The 14,054-nt window shown below is 33.6% G+C and overlaps 2 protein-coding genes and 1 long non-coding RNA gene across 6 annotated transcripts; 1 reads left to right on the top strand and 2 right to left on the bottom strand.

The window, feature by feature from the left end:
• Positions 1-141: 141 nt before the first annotated feature.
• LOC109005052 lies at positions 142-2,741 on the top strand. Of its 4 annotated transcripts, XR_001998398.2 has the most exons (4): positions 142-422; positions 518-555; positions 2,027-2,198; positions 2,296-2,741. It is a non-coding gene; the product is annotated as an uncharacterized LOC109005052 (long non-coding RNA). The 4 variants fall into 4 exon arrangements; XR_001998396.2 differs by having other exon boundaries at positions 155-550; XR_001998397.2 differs by having other exon boundaries at positions 350-550; positions 2,011-2,198.
• A 908-nt stretch (positions 2,742-3,649) lies between these two features.
• Positions 3,650-5,953, bottom strand: LOC118344043 (glyceraldehyde-3-phosphate dehydrogenase-like). The gene is made up of 5 exons (XM_035683792.1): positions 5,894-5,953; positions 4,235-4,260; positions 4,014-4,142; positions 3,841-3,930; positions 3,650-3,695 (listed from the first exon to the last, which is right to left on the bottom strand). The coding sequence occupies exons 1-5, from the start codon at positions 5,951-5,953 to the stop codon at positions 3,650-3,652; spliced, it is 351 nt and encodes a 116-aa protein (XP_035539685.1).
• A 1,064-nt stretch (positions 5,954-7,017) lies between these two features.
• Positions 7,018-8,150, bottom strand: LOC109004930 (protein FAR1-RELATED SEQUENCE 4-like). Its single transcript, XM_035683791.1, has 2 exons — positions 7,360-8,150; positions 7,018-7,081 (listed from the first exon to the last, which is right to left on the bottom strand). The coding sequence occupies exons 1-2, from the start codon at positions 8,148-8,150 to the stop codon at positions 7,018-7,020; spliced, it is 855 nt and encodes a 284-aa protein (XP_035539684.1).
• Positions 8,151-14,054: the final 5,904 nt, after the last annotated feature.

The following is a 14,054-nucleotide window of genomic DNA, read 5'->3' as shown; positions in this document are numbered from 1 at the left end:
AAATGGTACTCCAAAACGGCCACATGTTTTCCTCGAGCCCCGCGCATACATGCATGGTTTTGGAAAGGAAAACTCTATTATACATCCATTATTTACTGTACTCATTTATATACATGACGTTTCCCGAGCCCCACCCCCCCAACCGCAAGTTTTTGGTTTCATTTTAAATTTTCTCTTTCATCTTCAACATTCGTTCCTCTCTCCCCCAACCCTCCCGCATCGTTTTCCCGAGCTCCCCAAACGTGAGATTGCCCTTTCATCTTCAACATTCGTTCCTCTCTCCCCCATCCGCGTTTCCTCCCTCCCTGTGTTGTCTCTCATCCCTTCTCTTTCCTTATTCTCTCCCCAGAGACTCCTCTGCCCTAAGGGAGGCCCTGCACTACGATTTTGAGTTCCTCCTCCGAAGGCCGAGCTCCTCCCAGGTTATATCTTCTTCTTCTTCTTCTCCTCCTCGAAGATTTACACTTATTCTCTAAGGTTTCTTCTTCTTCTCTCTCTCTGTGTTCGACACACTCAGATTGTCTAGCCGAAGCCCAGATCTGCGGGAGGGGTAATGTATAGTTTCTTCTAAATAATCTTCCTGAAGCTTTTTCATGTATTACGGCATACATTTATTCATACATTTAGTCATACATTTATTTTTTTTCCTGAAGCTTCTAGGGTTTAGTCATACATTTATTTATTTTTCTCTGTGTTTACAGCATCTTTTTTCCTCTAGGGTTTAGTTATATGAGCTGTAGGTTTACTGGTCAAATATATGAACAAGCAGAGAAATCCTCAATAGCAGTAATGTGTCAAACTGGGCAAACAATATGAAACTAAAGGAGCATTAGTAAATCTCCTTGAAGAAACTATCTCTTTAACCAATTATAAACACATTCCAGTCTGAGATTTATCTAGGCAAGCATCTTGGCCAGTAAATAGAAGCAATAGTAGAAAGGAATATTAGCACAAGTTTTAAGAATCCACGTGATGAAGCTTGAAAGAGATTATTAGAAAGGTTTTGGGCAATAGTGGACTTCCATATGTTAATGTCTTATATCAGGTTAAACAAATTTGAGAAACAATTTTTCCATCGGCTATCCATCTTAACAAACCTGAATATAGAACTGACCAAACAATAATGGTATTTCTGACCTTTCTGAAAGCATTATCACTATAAAATTGAATTTCTTAAATTCGGTCAACTGCTATAGATCAGCCATCTTACCAAAAAAAGACCATAATTTATGCATGTTCTCTTCACTTACCTAGGTTGGGTTTGATTACTTTGAAATAGACCATGCATGTGGTTGTACTTTATTGACACTAGTTAATAGAAAATTAGAGTATGGCTTTCTATTAGTGTAGTTAAACCCCCTTACCGAAGAAAAAAAAATATTGCACTCTCCCAAATTTTCTGCTATTGCAGTGAAAGCAACCTAGAAATGAGATATGAGTAAAACTCATCTTCTTAAATTTTGTCTCTTTAACCAAATCTATTAAGTGGCACATTTTAAATGCATGTCTATTTAGACTCACATTTCTTTGCTTGTCTTGTGATTGTTCTTTTCCTAAAACTTTATTTTTTCTCCATGACTCAAAATTAATTTTCGCTTGCGGTTGGAGGCTTACATCACTACTTGTTCTTCTCTACTTGTACTTGTATATAGAACCATACAAATAAATAATAATAAACGGCCAATCATGTTGCAATTAACTGGACTTTCCTAGCTGAAAACTGACCCCTGCAATCCCGCTCCTAATTTGTATTCTTTTTGGCATCTTTATCCATTTGGGAACACTAATGTGTACTTAGATATACATTTACCATGACTAACTACATCATTAATTATTTTAACCTTATAAGTATTGTATCCTTGAATGGAAGTGTGTGGTTATTGTCATAAACATGATAATGAGCTGCTAGTGTTGGGTTACTTGAAATCAAGTTATGTTTAAATTTGATGATGGTCTTAGTTAATCAGACATTCACTTTACTATGTATTCAATTTTGTTCATATGAGACAGACTCTTGTGTTTGTAGTTGTCTTTCCTTTGACGAAATCACTATGGCATCTTCTCAATCATCATCTTTAGATAATGATTTTGTGATGGAGTCACCAACTTGTTGGTGTGGTTTGAAAACGCCACTAAAGACGTCCTATACTAAGAAAAATCCTGGAAGGAGATTTTTTGCCTGCCCCAAATATAATACGGTAAAGCAACTTAATATTTGTCATATTAAACTAATTGATTTGCTGTTGCGGGTTGTACTTTGTGTTATATTAATTTGGGAGTTCGTATTGTGTGCAGGGAGATGCGAGGTGTGAATTCTTCGTATGGGCGGATATTTTTCAGTTGTTAGTGGAGAACATGTTATTAAAACAGAACTCGCGACGTAATACATGGGATGATGTATTACGCCGTGAGTATGCCGTTCAGAAAAGGGAAGAAAAAGTGAGAGAGATAGCGAAGAATCTGAAAAAGGAAAAGTGAAAGTTATTGTGTTTGTACTGGATTATCACCTTTGTAATATTGTTTGCTTGGTTTGGATAAATGTAATGTAAAAAGCACATTGTATAAATTATGTAATTTTTTATGTAGACACATTAGATTAAAAAGCATGTTGTATAAATTAGGACTTACTCTAATCTGTTAGAATAACAGTTTGAAGCTACTTCTAAGCTCGATTAAATGAGCTGAATCTATTCTCTTCAAGTATTGAGGTTTTGTTTTTTTGGTGAATATTGTGAATTGAGGTATTGTATTTTCTTCAAGTTAAAGAGGAAGAACATGTAGTCTGTGTTTGCAACCTTTGTTTTCTCTCCATTCTATACTATTATTGGAGTCTTTAGAGCTAGAAGAGAGATAAATCAACTAGCGTGCTTCCCACATCCGCAGATGAAAAATATAATCTTTGCCCTCTTAGGCAAAAGCCTCTATGAACTGACTTCACTTCAGAGTCATGGGATTTCAAATTTAGAAAGCACGTCTGTTGATGGTTGACCAGCTCTGGTCGTAGCATATACTTCAACAAAGAAAGAAAGGACCAAGTGTGCATCTGGTACCAGTGATTGGGTTTTCCATATTCATTGATGGTTGACCAGCTCTGTTTCGTATAGCTATAATTCTGCATATTTCTCCAAAGGGCGCGCTTTCAATTCCCCATCTCCATTGTATGCTAATTGAATTCACCGGTTCAATTAGCATGTGAATGTCTCCATTTCCTGTCATTTTAATGGAAAATATTGTGAATTGTATTCTTCTTTAAGTGGTAGCACGCCAGAGGCATCAAAAGTGTCATTGGTGGTTGAATGAATATTATGATGAACATCTAATAATTCACAATAAAAGGCCATGGATTTTCCATATGTTATAACTTCAAAATCTGAATCAGGATGTTAACCTTTGCTGAATGCATATCTCCAATTAATGTTTTAAGATGATTTGGTCAAAATGCATCAAATGGAGAAAAAAGAATTCCATAATACAATGACCACCCCATTTGAAGATAAAAGAACAGATGAGATATAACCAACTAAATACCCTCCTAAAAAATCCATTATTCCAAAACACCTCACTCCTTAAACAAAGAAAACTACAAACTAGAAGGAGGAAATGGAAGCTGAACATCAGGTCGATCTCAGTCTGCTCTGTCCAACAGCCCTCAGTGAATAGATGCAATGTGTCGGATCAGGTCAAGGACAGCAGTGCTGCAACAAAAACAACTAGCTTAAAATAAGTAAAAATAGACACTAAACCTCTACTTTAAACATCCAAAATTTAGAATCATGAGATTAAGGCAATAACTCCCCATCAGTTGTGAGAATAAGTGAATTCTATGCTAACGTGTATTACCTGTAATGAGATTCATTGTCAAACCAAGCGCCTAGCTTCACAAAGTTGTCATTCTGTGCAATTCCAGCCTTGGCATCGAAAATGCTAGAACTGCAACAACCAACAGACCATAAAATAAGCTTCAATTACACGTTTACATAAGGTACCAGTGATAAAATGCCCATCGAATGTACCATTTGATAAAAATGTTGCAAAGTACACTAGTCCTAACCTGTTTTCTAATTACAGGACCAAGATCTACTTCAGGCTCTGTTCCAGCATTTACTTTGAGAGCTTTAGCACATTCCATTAGTTTATTCTCCCTAAAAAAAGGTTAAAACAGATAATTTTTTCCTGGTTAACTATAAAAAATTGTCAGGTGAATCAATAAAAAAAAAATCTCAAGTAAATATACCAGAGTCCTAAAACCACCTGCTTTACCTGGAAAGGGCAAAATATGTCACATATTGATAGACAAGTTCAAGAATTAGTGATATGCCATTAAAGTTCATTTCAGAGTTCCTCTGGTTAATTTTTCATTCTTCCTCTACTTGCCAAACATACTAGCGAATCCAATTATCCTTATCTATAGAAAAAGATGTGGAAAGTAACAAGACAACTCACTCCTTATCTCCTTTCGGATTCAGATGTTTGTGAAAGCTATACATATATCAAAATCTAACATATATTCAATCTTGCATAGAGAACATCGATGTCACATGCATCAGAAAATGAGTAATGATACATGTACAATCATTTTCCGTGTTCTTCATGGCAGATGATTCCAGGAAAAGTTTATAATGGTTAGGACTCCTTTATTTGACTTAATTTACTTCAAGACAAGGAAATGTTGTGTCAAGGAATGTTTGGAACATTCTAGAAAAGATGAAATCTTCAGTAGATTAGAGAAAAGAAACAAGGAGCTGCATTGTAACAAAGATAATAGACTTCTCTCAGAATAGAAATGGGTTAAATGGAAGAATGCAAAAAGGAACTTAAGGAATCCAAAATTAGAATGGGTAACATGGCAGCATAAAGGATGAGAAAAAAAATGAACCATAATGACAAAGGATTATTTCAAGATAAAAGTGGAACCGTTGACTAAGTAATGGATATGGGAGTAATGAAAATTTTCAATTACTTGTACGTACAGCATGCACTTACTATTATATTCAGTATAATAAACATTACATTGACCCTCCAACATCAAAAGTAGGATTATAAAAGACACAATAATATAAAAGGCACAATATATGATCAGGGAAACAAAGTAGATTACCATGAATTTAAGCCTCCAACAAATGATACAGCTCTGATGTCATCACCATTACAAATAGCATTAACAAAATCCTGCCACAAAATTTGAACATTATTTATCTTGGAAGGAAACTTCATTTAAAAATCACCCCAACCAAACTATAAACTCATATGTGCAATGAAGAAATGAGATGAATAAGTCAAAGAAAGGGAAGTTGATAGGAGTAATAGATTAATGAGTCATGTTCATTTGACTCGGCTTAATACAGTGTTCATTTCATAAAATGAACCAAATGTACCAAATGTACTTCCAGTCTTTGCTGAATCAAATGTACGTACCAAATGTAAAAGTATTGAATAATAAATCAATCTATTATTCTAAAATGGCAATCTATGATAAATCAATCGAAAAATCTATAAATCAATCTATTAACATTGCCTAGTCATAATTCCGTGCTTCTTACCCGCAAAGTATACTTATCAATCTCAGTTTTTCCAGTTAGATCATAGTGAAGTTGTTTAGCAGTACTCAAAACTGCAAAAGAAATTAATGGAGGTCACCTTATATAACCTGTAGAATAATATAACTGCATGATATAAAAAGCAAGGAAGTTATAAAAAAACAGCCATTGTTGCCTTCCACCAGCGAAAAAAGTGATTATTACAAAGAAAAAGAAGCCATTGCTGCTTTCCACAGAATCACTAATAAGATTTCTCACCCATCGTCCCATTGAAGTTAATGACAAGAACTTTTGACAATGAAGCAATGGAAAAAACACCATTCAAGGATGTTAACCTTAAAAGAGAGATCACTAACCAGTGCATCATCATCAACCTCTAAAACTTTGTAGTAGTCCTCCAAAACTTGTTGGCTCATGGTACCAAAACACATTTGATCTCCAATCTCCAAGAGGTACAAAAAATTACCCGTTGCATCTCCACAAAAAACCTTACCATTGGCATACACCCATGGATACCAAAACTACACTAGGAGGATATAAAGCCACAAAACTACCACCCAACCCTCTAAAAGACACAAAAACAGCAACTCAATCACGGCGACAGATATGAGAAATACAATCATACAATGTTAGAGGATATAAAGACAAATGAATGAGAAATACAAGTATCTAAAAAGAACACTTTAGAGAAAAATCGACAGAGCCAATCATGCAAAATAATACTAAACGGGGAAAAAAAATGCGAGATAATTAGAATGAGCTACGGCCCCCAGAGTCAAGTTACTCCCCGAACTCCCAAATTCCAGCTTGTCCTTAAAAAAACAGAAAGATTGCATCATTTTCAAATCGAATGATTGCATCATTTTCAAAAGGGACATGATATTTTCCTCTTTAACTACAACATACCCTCTCCAAGAGCTTCAAAAACTGTGGCTTCTCATCACCATGGGATTACAAGTGTGCCTCGAGATGGTGACACATCTGAAATAAAACAATCGTAGGGTTACAAGTGTGCATCATGATGTCATACATGGTTGTTAATTATTTAAAAGACACAATTAACCTCTGGAGTTGATTGTGTAAGAATGCTGTTTTGTGTTCCAACATCAACCCCATCATCAAATTGGTGTTGTTCAGATCCCGGTGTCTCACCCAGTTGTGTTTCATCTACCAAGATTTTCCTGGAAGTCTGAGGTCCAAAACATAAATAGACACATATTAGATTCATAATACTAACTTAAAACAATGCAAAATTAGACATGATGTCATACTAGTTTCTTTCTCTTTGTTGCCAACTTTTCCACTGGCTTCCTCTTACTTGGGGGTCTCCCTTTCCCTCGAACCACGTTGGGGCTTAGTATCTTCTTACCTTTATCCAAGACGACATTTGCTTTGGCCTTCGTTTGTTCATATGCCGACTCTAGTGTTGAACATTCACACATAATTCCGTGCGTCTGTTCTGTCCCGCTGGTCATCGTAACTACTTTTGACTAATGTGTATGTCTTCTTTAACTCCTTTCTCCAACGATCCAACACATATACATCTGGCAGCACATTAATCTTTTTCAACTGCCAAACTCTAAGTGCATGCCTACATAGAATCCCCCTCATCTGAAACAGTGCACACGTGCATTTGACCTCCACCTCCTCTTCGTTATAGTAAACACATAAATGGAGTGTTTTGATGTGGTCATCAGTAGATATTTCATCCAACACTTGGTATTTTAAAATGTACCCTTCTGTGCTTACCAACAAACAATTACAACACATTAGGCCCAGCAACTCTCTTTGTACCTCTTTGAACTTTGCATTTGTATATAACCTTTGAAACTGCTTCTCAATATTAAAATGGGACACGCAGGGAATAGTTTGGTTGTTAGAATTGAAATCAGCCATTGTCTCTAACTCCACCTTCTTTCTAAGAGCATTATCAAATTGGTCGACGAATTCCTTCAACGTGGTACTGGAATGGACATACCCATCGAAAAATGCATTCATACTTTCCGACCTTTGTGTTGTGCTCATTCCAGCCCATAATACACTTTTCAAGTAAGCTGGAACCCAAAAAGACCTTTCCTCATATAAGGATTGAAGCCATTTATTGTCGTGGAGATCATACTTCGCAATTACTTGACCCCAGCTCTCCTCAAATTCACCGCTGGTATGTGAGTCATATAATGCAGTCTGAAGATCAGTCTTCAACCCAGCATTGAATTGCGCATGAGATCCTAACTTTTCTGGAAGTTTGCGCATTATATGCCAAAAACAATATCTGTAACGAGTTTCAGGGAATACAATGGCAATAGCACTCTTCATTGCCCGATCTTGGTCGGTTATCATGGCTTTGGGCGCCCGACCATTCATACAATCCAACCACATTCGGAACAACCACACAAAAGTTTCAGTGTCCTCGTTTGAAAGCAATCCCGCTCCTAATAATATGGACTGACCATGATGATTAACACCAATGAATGGCGCAAAAGGAATCCCGTACCTATTTGTTAGGTACGTTGTATCAAATGTTACTACGTCTCCGAAATACTCATACGCCGCTCGACTCCGAGCATCAGCCCAAAATACATTCCGTAACCTTCCCTCATCATCCAAGTCCATGTTAGAAACGAACCCATCATTCTGATCTCTCATTCTTTGGAAATACTGATTAAGTGCATCGCCACCACCTTTACCCAACCTTAAATGTCGAGCCTTGTCAATGAAATTCCGACAATCTTTCTCTTGAAATTGAAGATTCTCAAACCCCCCGCATCAACGACAAGAGAATAAAAATTCTTGTTCATTCGTATACCGGCTCGATCATTTAGGTCGAGGATCCTTTGACTGTATTCATCTAGATGTTTGTGAGATCGCAAGAATCTTGTCTTCTTGGGGCTCACAGTTATGTGGTTGTGCACATTTTCAACAGTGGTGAAAACCCATTTATCATTTTTGCTCAATGTCGCATTTACTCTCGCTTTACAATCCGTTCTAGTTGTTGGTCGTGGCTTCGAGATATTATTGTTCGTAGGATTGTACTTTCCACCACAGGCACAACCAACAGTCACGTACACAGGCCTCCCTTCATCATCTTTCCTAGTCCTTTGTGTCCGTACACCAAAACCCTTTTGCTTCGCATACTGCTTATAGTAGGCTGTAAGATCTTTCATACTGTCAAATTCCATCACAGGTCTTGGTGCTTCAACTCGTACCTCATCATCCTTGACAACAATGGTACCCTTTAAATATTCATTTATGTCGAAGACCATGTCTAAAAATGGAAACATATGGATTAGCATCAAAACAAAATTACAATGATTATAATCAAGGCAAACAAAACTGTACTACCGTCGGCATCAAGACAACTTTCAGCAGTCATCCGGGATGTACTTCCAAGATTTTGTTCAAATGTGGTATCGGTTGGCACAGTTGACATCGGGGGCACTTCTTGCCTCAAGTCATCTGGATTACTCGGCGGAGGGTAGGACATATAAGGTGGCATATGCTGCAACAGGCACGTTGTTAGGGAAAATTGGATGACTCTAAAAAATTTAACATGTTAACTTCTGAAATATAAAAATTCAAATAAATATACCTCAAATGAATCAGAAAATGGGTTATAGTCTACTAGAGTACTCGGGGAATTGTAGGGCATATTTATATCAAAACAATGCATTCCATCTTCGTTTTCCCCCATCACAATAAGCCTAAGAATGTCTTCCGATAATTTCTATCCAGTCTTCCAAGATGGCAAAAGAAGAAAAATAAAGATTAAACTCTCATACGTAATGCAAAATCTGAAAATATAAGCACTTTCTACATAAATGAAATACAAACGTACAATTATTGTTTGAACGAAAAAAATAGAAACAAATAACTCTCAGTGAGCAGAACAGATATTTCCAATTCATGGAATCCATCGAATCATGTAGCAAGTATTTAGTCAGTCTATTTTCATGTCTTTCTACTTGTCAAGAACAAAAAAAAATGAGTTAAAATATATTCTAATCTCAGTGCTCGGATTAGTTTCTAATAGTGTTTTCATGAAACTATTGCAAGACACTTATTGGACACATTTAGTTTTTTTTTCTTTTTTTCTTTTTTTTTTGAATATTGCAAAAAAAATTACTTTGACAGCATCCTATCTATGCTATAGCCATATTTTGAGACTTCCTATTATTTAAGAAGTCAAAAGTTTGCTTTGTTCTCGTACTGTTTAATCAAATTGGTCTTCACTACACATGAAGTTTAAGAGATTTTGTTCTTTTGTTGATATGAAACTGTCTTCTATTTTGCCACATTTTTTTTTAATTAATTATACTCTTAAAAAAATATATGTTTCGGACGGGTCAATTCATTGGAATGATTAACTATGATCACTAATAAACAACTTTTAAAGCAACCAAAATTAAATAAGCTCAAATATTAACTATGATCACTAATAAACAACTTCTAATCAAGTTTTCACACATCAGCATAAATATTAAATCTGAAAATTAAAATTTAGCATATTTGTTAATGACAACCTCAGTTGCATCTTGATAACATTAGGAGACAACACACGGTTTTCCTCAATGTTTTCACATGTAAATACAGATTGTAATAGCAAATATCATTTTCTGAAAATTTCTCCGTGCCCTAAGCATACCCATCTCAGAAAACACAAAAATCATGATGTACATAGCATGTATAGACGGGAAAATGGTAGTACAATATTTACCTACAAAACCATTTGGTGAAACAGAGCACTCTTACCCGTCGTTGGTTTGGTCCGTTCGATCAGCTCGCGGGGAGCGGCGGCGCTGGACAGACGTATGAGCGTCTCGAGGTGGCGCTGGGAAGAGGAAGCTGTCACGAGGTGGCACTGGCAAGAGGAAGCCGACAGAGCGGGTTCGTGGCGAGGAATGGGGTTTCGCGGGATTCAAATATTCTTTGCTCCGTTCAAACGAGCTCGCAGGATAGTGGAGGCACTGGGCACACGGAGGAGTGCCGCTCGGTGGCACTGATGAGAGAGACGGCGTCGTCGGGAGGTGATGGGTTGTGGAAGGAGACGTGGGTCGCGATGGAGCAGGGGTTTCGCGACATGAATTCGAATGGCAGAAACGAATTTTCAAATACGTCTTCGATCAAAACGCACGTTTTGATTTTTTTTTTTTTTTTTTTAATAGAAATCCACGTACTGAGTGCACCGCTATAGTGGATTCCCTATAGTAGAACTCTTTTGGAAATGCTCTTCTCCTTTTTATGTTGAATAATACTATTCTTACCCATGATTTCTACCAATAGTTTTTACCGCTGTATTATTTTTATTTATTTTTTATTATTTTTTTTACTTAATAATTAAATAAATATTATTAAGACTTTGGATGGACACTGATCTTTAGTGGGAGACACGTGTTAACACACAGGACGTGCGAGAACTTGGCCTTTTAACTTTAGAGATATGCTCTCACTTTGAATGGTACGTAAGGAGAGGATGATTTGATCTGAGAAAGACTTCCATGCTTAAAATGGTAATCCAAAACGGCCACATGTTTTCCTCGAGCCCCGCGCATACATGCATGGTTTTGGAAATGCTCTTCTCCTTTTTATGTTCAATAATCCTATTCTTACCCATGATTTCTACCGATGGTTTCTACCGCTTTATTATTTTTATTTATTTTTTATTATTTTTTTACTTAATAATTAAATAAATATTTTTTAATAATATTATAAATTTTTTATTTTTTTAAAAATATTTAATTGTGTTAAAAAAATAAATATAAAAAAAATTTAAAATTTAAAATCATTAACGGTAGCTCCTGACGGTAGCTAGGAGCAGTGACTCTAGTGCCACTCTTTTATGTTATGGCTGCATTTGAAAGTTAGATTAGGATAATTTAAATTGATATTATTAAAATATTTTTTTAATTTTATTATTATTTTATAATTTAAAAAAAATTAAATTATTGATTATATTTTATATTAGAATTTAAACAAATTATAATAATAAGTTAAGATGAATTAAAATGAATTTACTGACCAAACGTATCCTTAAAGTTAGGTCCTCGATTCCATTCTTGGCATTTTTTTGTTTTCTTAAATATTAAGAAAATATATTTTTTTAATGTTTAAGGAAAAAAAATAGAAATGCATCGATCCATGCATTCTATCGGTAGTCCCATCGGCCATCCATAAAAATAATGTTATATTTTCGATTGTAAAAGTTATATGCACTCTTTAAAAAAAAAAAAAAAAATTAGTTTGAAAATTTTATTTTTTATGTCTCATATTTTTGTAATTTTTTGGTATTTTGTGTGGCATCATATTCAATGTTGTAAATTTAGTTTCCATAATCATTTTAGTTTAAGAATTAGGAGAAAATAATTTAATATCGATGGAATCCAATTGATTGTTTCAATATTAGTATATATATGTTGAGCGAAATGGAATGGAATTTGAAACTATAATCATATTAGGTTGTTACGGTACATTATTTACATAAACCGAAATCTTGAATAAAATTAAAATGCTGTAGAGACTACCTATTATATTTCTATTAATTTGATACAATAAACGAAGTGGAGAGGATTGTCGAAAATGTATTGATTAGGAAAAATACTAGTTGAATTTATAAAACTGATTGATGAAAGTGATCGATTGATTTTTTTTTTATTTTATTTAATGATTTAAAAATTGAATATTAATAATTGATATTTTTTATTTTATACAAATATTTCAAAAAATTAAAAAATAATATTTAAATTAAAAAATTGCATTTGCACTTCTCGTTCAATTTTTGGGTTGAATTATCGGTTATGTAGCACTGCCCATTGATTAGAGGTCGCTGCCTTCATGAATTTCCTCACCTGTCTTTTAGGGAATCTTCGATTGGTGGTTGAACTCTGCTGTCTCCCTAAATACGGGCCCACTCTAACCCTTATCTCCCTGCATTAATTTGCACCCCTTTTTTTTTTTTCTTTTCTTTTAAGAAAAATATTTTAGTCCAAAACAATTATATAAAAATAAATTATAATTTGACTTAATTTATTTTTAGATAAAAATAAATTTAATAGATTATATGAATTTACGTTATTTTATGGATTATTTTTGTGTCATTTTTTGTGATTTAATATTTTATATAAAATAATTAATAAATAAATATAATATAATAAATACTTTTATAGTAAATTAATGCCTCTCATAAAATAATATGAAAAAAAGAAAAGAAAAAAAAAGAAATAAATTACGAACACTATCACGTGTCGCGTAATATAAGTTGTCTGTTTCATACGCTGGCATTGACCTTCACCATCACCATGCGGAGACCATGTATATTAATATTTTTAATTTGTCATTATAAAAAAATAATTTAAAAACAAATTTTCATAAAAAGTTAAAGAGCAGCCCGAAAGTATACCGAACAAGTAAAAAGTATTTTTTTTATTTTTTATTTGATATTTTTTTAATCATCATACATATTTATAAAGAAAATAAAAAATTTACAATATCATTAAAAAATATTTCATTAATCACTATGTAAAAAAGAAAAAGTTTCGAGACATATCTTCAGAACATTTAACATTTTTGAAAGTTAAATTATAGAAATACTTTAGTTACAAAATGATTATATAAAAATAATTTTATAAATTGACATAATTTGATACGATTCTTTATATTATAAAGTTATTTTTATTATAAAATAAATTTAACCGATCAGATGAAACTATATCAGTTTGTATGATATAGGAGTCCTCTTATTATTATTATTATTATTTATTTTCTTTTATTCTTTTTAAACTAATTGAATTGTTTTACTTATCATCTTTTTTTTTTACTTGTCATCTATATTCCGTATACTTGTTATAGGAAAAATAAAAAAAAATTAAAAATAAGTGTAGTGTGTGGTGTGTAGAAATGATAAGTAGAATTAATTATTATCTAATATGTACCAAGGTGTATTTTAAGAATTATTTAGCTTTTATTGCCTAACTAATTAGTCTAATTTAGTAATATGCACATTTTTTAATTTGTAAATTTAAAATTAGTGAGTACTGCATTAATTTTTTTAAATTTATAAATAAGAAATCATATATATATATATATAATCAGTGAATAGAATCTAAGGGTTGAAGTTATCACTTTTTAAAGATGTTAGAGAGTTCTAATTATATTATAAAGTTATAAATAATGGTATATGCAGTTTTAGGACATGCAAATATATACCGTCTCTTTCAAAAATAATAGATTTGCCATAAAAAAGTGATTTTTTAAATTAATTTTTGTAGAAGGATTTTTTTAAAAATAATTTATACATCTTAATACAAATAGTTTTATTTAAACTATATAAATAATTTTTCTTAAATCATATAAATTCACATGTGAGTTCGGGCTAAATTGGCATGACTGATTTTGTAATCTGTATATTTCTTTTTTTAATAACTAGTGCAGAGAACGAATTGTAAGATGAAAAACCGGAGGTGGTCGTTGCCGCGTTTTTTACGACGGAGACCATGCGTACAAAAGTTATTAACGGCTTTTTTT

The sequence above is a fragment of the Juglans regia genome, chromosome 12, assembly GCF_001411555.2.
Source record: "Juglans regia cultivar Chandler chromosome 12, Walnut 2.0, whole genome shotgun sequence".
NCBI classification, from domain to species: domain Eukaryota; kingdom Viridiplantae; phylum Streptophyta; class Magnoliopsida; order Fagales; family Juglandaceae; genus Juglans; species Juglans regia.
Note: the sequence above shows the minus strand (reverse complement) of the source record. Positions and strands in the feature narration are given on the sequence as shown.

Excerpts from the sequence above, each read along its gene's own strand:
- LOC118344043 (XM_035683792.1), bottom strand. The coding sequence starts at position 5,953 with ATGAGCCAACAAGTTTTGGAGGACTACTACAAAGTTTTAGAGGTTGAT. Across the intron at positions 4,143-4,234 it reads CAGGTGGTTTTAGGACTCTG|GGAGAATAAACTAATGGAAT; the intron begins GTATATTTACTT and ends ACCTTTTTTTAG. Across the intron at positions 3,696-3,840 it reads GACAATGAATCTCATTACAG|CACTGCTGTCCTTGACCTGA; the intron begins GTAATACACGTT and ends TTTTTGTTGCAG.
- LOC109004930 (XM_035683791.1), bottom strand. The coding sequence starts at position 8,150 with ATGGACTTGGATGATGAGGGAAGGTTACGGAATGTATTTTGGGCTGAT. Across the intron at positions 7,082-7,359 it reads ATTGAGAAGCAGTTTCAAAG|ATGTATATGTGTTGGATCGT; the intron begins GTTATATACAAA and ends ATGTGCTGCCAG.